Source organism: Antedon bifida, chromosome 8 (assembly GCF_963402885.1).
Source record: "Antedon bifida chromosome 8, ecAntBifi1.1, whole genome shotgun sequence".
Lineage (NCBI taxonomy): Eukaryota > Metazoa > Echinodermata > Crinoidea > Comatulida > Antedonidae > Antedon > Antedon bifida.
The window spans coordinates 1441486-1449020 of NC_136233.1; the positions used below are offsets into that span (position 1 = coordinate 1441486).

At 33.9% G+C, this 7535-nt stretch overlaps 1 protein-coding gene across 1 annotated transcript; it reads left to right on the forward strand.

The window, feature by feature from the left end:
- Nucleotides 1-2511: 2511 nt before the first annotated feature.
- LOC144850368 (b(0,+)-type amino acid transporter 1-like) lies at nt 2512-7217 on the forward strand. The gene is made up of 11 exons (XM_078707644.1): nt 2512-2746; nt 2946-3188; nt 4055-4180; nt 4407-4512; nt 4736-4780; nt 5162-5285; nt 5423-5526; nt 5914-6010; nt 6322-6471; nt 6728-6896; nt 7147-7217. Exons 1-11 carry the CDS (start codon nt 2512-2514, stop codon nt 7215-7217), a joined length of 1470 nt encoding a protein of 489 aa, XP_078563770.1.
- Nucleotides 7218-7535: the final 318 nt, after the last annotated feature.

A 7535-nucleotide genomic window follows, 5' to 3' on the forward strand; every position in this document is an offset into this window, starting at 1 on the left:
CTAGGCCTAGTGCAATAAACACGTAAATGCTGCAGTTAAATATAATAAATTAATATAATAATATTTACTTCAATGCACAAATAATTACTTACCTCAGAAAAAATCGAAGATTCCAAAGGTTTCACTTCCGCCGTGGCATTCTGTAATTTGCCGTGGTGTTTCAATACTAATTTGCCGTGGTGTTTCATTTTTAAGTTGCCGTGGTATTTTTGTTAAATTGCCGCGATGTTTTATTTTTAATTTGCCGTGATGTTTTATTTTTAATTTGCCGTGGCTTTTTTCAAATTGCCGTGGCTTTTTTCAAATTGCCGTGGCTTTTTTCAAATTGCCGTGGCTTTTTTCAAATTGCCGTGGCTTTTTTTGAAAGTTGCCGTGATATTTTTTGAAAGTTGCCGTGACACTTATAGGCCACCGTAAAAACGGTGTTTTAAAAAGTGTTTTAATATTTATATTTTTTTAACCCAAACTTTTATATGAAATTTTAATTATGACTGAAATAACTAAATTAAGTTTTAATTTTTTGTTTTTTCAGACATCACCTTAAATTAACTTAGACAATCTGCTAAAACTAAAGTACCTACAATATTTAAGTACTGTAATTTTTAAATCTATTATACAATTTAAGTAAAAGTAAATGGTATAAGGTATTTTAAATTTTGAAATTGAAATGAGCTGAAATTTAAAAATATTTAGAGTTTGTAACTCAATAAGTAAGAACACATTCATTGAGTATCCTTCAGTTAAAATCCAGTGATTGATTGAATGATTGAAATATATATTTATACTGGTGGATTGACATTATACTCCATGGGGACTGAGGCAGTACATTAAGTCATGTTTTTGTAATACAGATATTGTGAATGGAATCATGAAGAAAACAAACTTTTTTAATAATCACTATTAAATTTAACAACTTTTGGACGTGTGTTTTCATGCAGCTAATATTGAACGTTATCATCCCAGGTCATATTATCCCAGGCCATACTATCCCATATCATATTATCCAAAGTTATATTATCCCAAGTCATATTATCCCAGGTCATACTATCCCAGATCATATTATCCAAAGTCATATTATCCCAAGTCATATTATCCCAGGCCATACTATCCCAGATCATATTATCCAAAGTCATATTATCCCAAGTCATATTATCCCAGGCCATACTATCCCAGATCATATTATCCTAAGTCATATTATCCCAAGTCATATTATCCTATGTCACACTATCCCAGGTCATACTATCCCAGGTCATACTATCCCAGGTCATATTATCCTATGTCACACTATCCCAGGTCATACTATCCCAGGTCATACTATCCCAGGTCATACTATCCCGTATCATATATTATTGTCACAAGTTGTGTATATTTGCAGTGAATTACATAATATAATGAATTGACTGAATGTTGTAAACCATAGATACAATAATGATGAGAACAAATTGAATATAAATGAACAATATGCAACTGAAGAATGAAACTGACTTATGTCTTTATTAATGTTGTTTTCCTTCTATGTAATGCCTACCAGGATAGAAGAGGTTGGTACAGTACACCTCATTTGGGACTAGAATATTTAGGAGACATAACTATTATATGGAATGTAAAATCATTTTTGTCTACAGCCAACCCCTATTCAGGGGACACCTCTATTTAGGGACACATTATTAATTATGGTCACTAATTATAAAAAAAATATAATATAAAAATATATATATATATATATTATAAATAATAATTATTATTTCAAATGTAATATTTATTAAATTGAAATATCCTTATTGTGGCCTATTTTTATTACAAAATATTCTAAATTGTTTTGGCATACTGGACCCTGGTATACCACCAATTACTTTGAGACTGCCTTGAAGGAGACAGCGACCCCAATGCAATATCTATCACTCAAACGATAAGTATCTCTACTGTCATTATTATGTACTCAGTCTACCAGGTGTTACTTAGTATAAGCTGCGTCTAAATTAGAAGGTAAGCTAATTGTTTTTACATTTATAGTGATTTGTTTTATATATTTTTATTTTATTCAAATTGTTCTTATGTTCCGTTTTATATAAATAATACAATGTTATATTGTAATTTCTTTTAATACCAAATATTGTCCGATAGCGTTTTTAAAAACAATCGCCATAACAAAAAAATGTGTTTCTGAATATCGCCTGAATAATTTGAGAGTGTTGTACAACTGATATATGTATTCATTTATAATCGTTTAGCAATACGAAATCATTTTGTTTATTTTAAAAATTTATAACCATAACGAAATAAATTAATTCCTTTTGTTTGATTGATTATATATAATATACATTTTATCATAATGCTATTGGACTTTGGACGCACACCGCCCATAATACTATCAGAATTACAGATAGTAACTTTAATAACAAACTTAAATACTGACAAGATTTTAATCTCTAGAAGACGTGAGTAATAATCATAGGCTATACTTCATGAAATAATCGTTAAATTCAATTTGTGTTCTTCATAGATATAGAAATGGAGACAGAAGTACGGAATCGTCGAAACGAAAATGAGAAAGTTGAGGATGAAAAACAAAAAGAAACTGTGTCGCTTGAAAGAAGCATTCCTTTGATCGGCGGTATCTCTTTGATCGTCGGCAGTATGATAGGTTCGGGAATCTTCGTATCTCCGAAAGGTGTATTGATGGCTTCGGGAAGTGTCGGAGCTAGTATAATTGTTTGGACCGTGTGTGGTATAATATCTACATGTGGTATGTTAATTGGATAAATATATTGTAGAACTGTTTATTTTAAAATCATTTTTATATAAAGCTCTGACTACATTATCAAACTAGTTTGACAAAAAAGTGCCCAAATATGACATCATCATAAAGTTTGATAGTGTAGACAGAACTTAAGGTAATAATAATAATTTAATTTAATTTTTTTTTTAAATTGTTTTTACCATAGGTGCTCTGTGTTATGCCGAACTGGGTACAATGATACCTAAATCTGGAGGAGAATACGCATACTTAAAGTACACCTATGGTAACGTGTGGGCTTATCTGTTTTCGTGGACCGCAATATTTGTGCTTCGAACGTCTAGTATCGCCTTGATAAGCCTGGCTTTTGCCGACTACGTAGCCGTACCGTTCTTCGAAAATTGCCCAGCACCCGCCCTGGCAACTAAACTGCTGGCAGCAGCTTGTGTTTGTAAGACACTTATATTACTACTGTTTCTAAATCATTTTTATAATAAACATCTTGCAGTATCGTGTCTGCTGACGAAAAACATTCTGTCGTATTATGTCTGGTGACAGTAAAATGTCCATCACCCGAATGTCGTCATCATCATCTTCTTCATCATCATTATCATCATCCCCATCGTCATCATCGTCATTATCATCATTATCAATATCATCATTATCAATATCATCATTATCAATATCATCATTATCAATATCATCATTATCAATATCATCATTATCAATATCATCATTATCAATATCATCAATATCAATATCATCATCATCAATATCATCATTATCAATATCATCATTATCAATATCATCATTATCAATATCATCATTATCAATATCATCAATATCAATATCATCAATATCATCATTATCAATATCATCATTATCAATATCATCATTATCAATATCATCATTATCAATATCATCATTATCAATATCATCATTATCAATATCATCATTATCAATATCATCATTATCAATATCATCAATATCAATATCATCATCATCAATATCATCATTATCAATATCATCATTATCAATATCATCATTATCAATATCATCATTATCAATATCATCATTATCAGCAGCAGCAGCAGCAACTACTGTATATCACCACCATACCAACAGCATCACATATTGTTTGTTTTTTGTAATCCTCGTCTAGAACCTCACTTACACAGTTGACGAACATAAACTCCTTCGCATTGCTATAGCAACACTCCAGGATTGACGCCCTGCTGCCCGTCGGTGTGTGTCAACTCCGGGCTTTTTCTAAGCGATATAATAACTAATTTTATAACTACTTTTCTTGTGTTACAGTAACTCTGATGATAATAAACGGATACAGCGCTAGACTTGCGACATCAATCCAGATTATTTTCACGGCTGCCAAGTTATTTGCTCTTTTTCTCATCATACTAATCGGTCTGATAAACATGATAAAAGGTAAGTTCGCCAATTTGGCCTTTCAATATTGAACAAATGTCTCCATTCTGTAAACATTATGGAAAGAATCGCATTGTATCGGGCACTAGGCCTTCTTCTTTCATTTGCATAAATGCTTAGAAACTTTCGAATACCGCGACGTTTAAGATATGGTGACGTCATCTGCGACAAAGTATAAATGCTGATGAATATTAATTTGTAAAAATAATGATTATGTATTTTTCAGGAAACACGGAATATCTCGATCCGTCGGTGTCTTTTAAAGGATCCGAGACGAGTCCATTCGCGTACGGAATAGCATTTTATCAGGGCCTCTGGGCATACGAGGGATGGTAAGAATACATTTTACAGAGAAAAAGTCATGTTGGAGAGAAGGGTAGTAGGCCTAACTGATGAAATTATTATGGGAAATATCTCCAGTCCTTATAGGAAACCAGTCCGCTGGGAATAGCCAAGAGGAATTAGTGCAGCCCATGTCCAGCAGCATGACCACCTCCACGTACATGCCAAGGGTTAGAATGTGTTTATAACATGATATATGTTTCCTCTTTTTAGGAACCAGCTTAATTTTGTAACAGAGGAACTTCAAAGACCCGAAAGGTAAATCAATCATTTGTTCATTGTTTGTTTTGGATGTTTGTAGGGCAAGCATTGATGATTATCATGTTGTTGCTGTCGACATGAATGTAGACTTTGAACTAACTTTAAAGTTCGGATCATTAGGCCTAAGTTTGTCTTCCACGCCCATTCATACACACCATGACTAACAGTGCTATCGGACATGACTTCTGTATTTACCTTTTTTTTACATCAAGATTTATTGACACAAATTCACAATTTTACAACCGGGCACCAAAATAATGGGGCTTGTATCTTTCGGGCAACACAGTCCTTCCTCATCCGGGACCAATGTCCTGGCTGTTCCGTCCCCATTCTCTCACATTTTTCATTTATATTAATGTAAATTATATTATTTATTAGGAATTTACCATTATCTATAATAATCGGTATTCCAATGGTCACGTTGCTGTATGTGATGACAAACCTGTCCTATCTAACTGTAATATCTCCTGATGAACTCATAGCCTCAAGTGCAGTCGCCTTTGTAAGTACTTCGCTTTAAATACTTCACATCATAAAAACAGACCCATAGTATCGTCTGGTATGCGTTAGGCTATCATTTGTTGAAACAATACCATTATATTTACACCTATATATTATATTTGTATTAATATTGTACAGACTTTCGGTGAACGAACTCTTGGCTGGTGGGCATGGATTATGCCATTGTCCGTTATAATGTCTACATTTGGTGCTGCGAATGGAAACTGCTTCTCAACATCAAGGTACAAGCTTTTAAAACCTCGAATGTAGCCCCACTATGCTTAAATTCTAAATATCGTATTTTGAATTTTGAAAGAACGGTATTTTCTTGCACATAAGAAGAAAACGATTTTTTAACCTCCAATACATTCATGGAAAACGTTGTCCATAGAGCAATGTTCTTCTTGTTGATCTTTTTTATAACCAGTAGTTTCGCAGAGATCCGAATTTTGACATTGCAGTGTTAAGATCTGTTACACTATCAAACTGATAGTGACCAAAATGTGATGTGCCCATAATATGGACATGATGATGTCATACCACTACCATATTTGGGTATATTACTACCATATTTGAGTGTAGACAGATCGTTAACGTCCCGTTTATTTTTACGAGTTGATATTTCTTAGGATTGTGTTTGCTACCGCAAGAGGAGGTCACATGGTGAAAGCAATGTCAATGGTACACGTTAAGAAATTAACACCGATTCCAGCATTGGTGTTTATAGTAAGTAAACGTAAATTCACGTTTCTGTAGCATGATGCCTAGCTTGATCTCCTCCAATCAAATTGTTGGCACAAGTTTTGTAACAATTGTTATAAAGCTAATATTTATTAATAAAGCTTGGTTCCCACTAGGACGTAACGCAATGGACAAATCACGACGCGATAAAACATCCATCGGTGCATCGCGTCGTGATTGGTCAACTCACCTGCGTTGCGCTTACATGCATCCTTGCGCTCTATCGTAGTGAGAACCATGCGCTAAATGTCTGAAAAATGTTTCCTTGCAAATGTGATTATTATTTGTTTTTCTAGACAGCAATAATTATGATAATGTTGATACCGAGTGAGTTTGATACATTAGTCAACTACTTCAGCTTCTCGGCCTGGATCTGGTACGGGGCCACAGCCACTGCTCTTATTGTGCTCAGAGTCACGGAAAAGGACATAGAAAGGCCTGTTAAGGTAAATAATAATGCTTGGCCTAGGACGCAACGTAATGACGTAAGCGCAGTTCAATGACATAAGCGCACCGCAAATGATTTTACCGATCACGAAGCGATAGATTACCGAAATTGTCGCTTGTGATTGGTCAACTCAATTGCGCGCGTTTACGTTGTTATGTATCCAAGTGAGAACTAACGCCATTTTAACTTCTGATTGGCAAGAAGGTGCAGCATGGTCTACCTTGTGATGAAACTGTTCTTTTTGTGAATTCCAGGTACCAATTGGAGTTCCTATTTTCGTCATCTGCTGTTCAGTATATTTTGTGTTTGCACCGATAATCGACAACCCCGCTTTGGAGTACCTGTATGCAGCATTATTCATACTCTCAGGACTTTTGTTCTACTACCCGTTCGTTTACCGAGGCTATCACCCGAAAATTATGAGTAAGTGATTTCAATTCATGGCCTCTATTGCCTTAATGTTACGATGAGGTAGGCGTAACACAAGTGAGTTGACCAATCACAATCGTCTCAGTGTTCAGGCGATATATCGCGTAGTGATTGGTCAAATTGCTTCTGTTGCGCGTACGTCATGCGTTGCGTTCAATTGAGAAGCTAGCTTTAATGGCGTTGCTGTATACATACCCCTTGGTTCCTTCAAACTTACTAGCATTTTTTGTTTATATTATTCTAGAAACTGTCACAAAATATGTACAGCTACTACTAGAAGTCATACCAACAACTGAAGAAGAAAAGAATGATTAATATAATACAAAATCACAGATAATGTAGATAAAAATAAATAATAAAATATAAATTTTTTAAAGAATTTTTAAAACATTCGACATAACAGGTTTCATCATGTTTTAGAGCCATAGTAACTATGGGACGAAATTTGTACATTTTTCGAAAAATAGCTAAAACATCCACTTCTTAAAATTCAATAATTATGCGATAATATTGCAATATATGCGCATATACTGTGTTATCATTTTATAGAGCCATAGTAAGTAGTTATGTAAAAAAAAAATAAAAGGGTCGAAATTTGGCAATTTTTTGAAAAATTTCCAAAATGTCCACTTT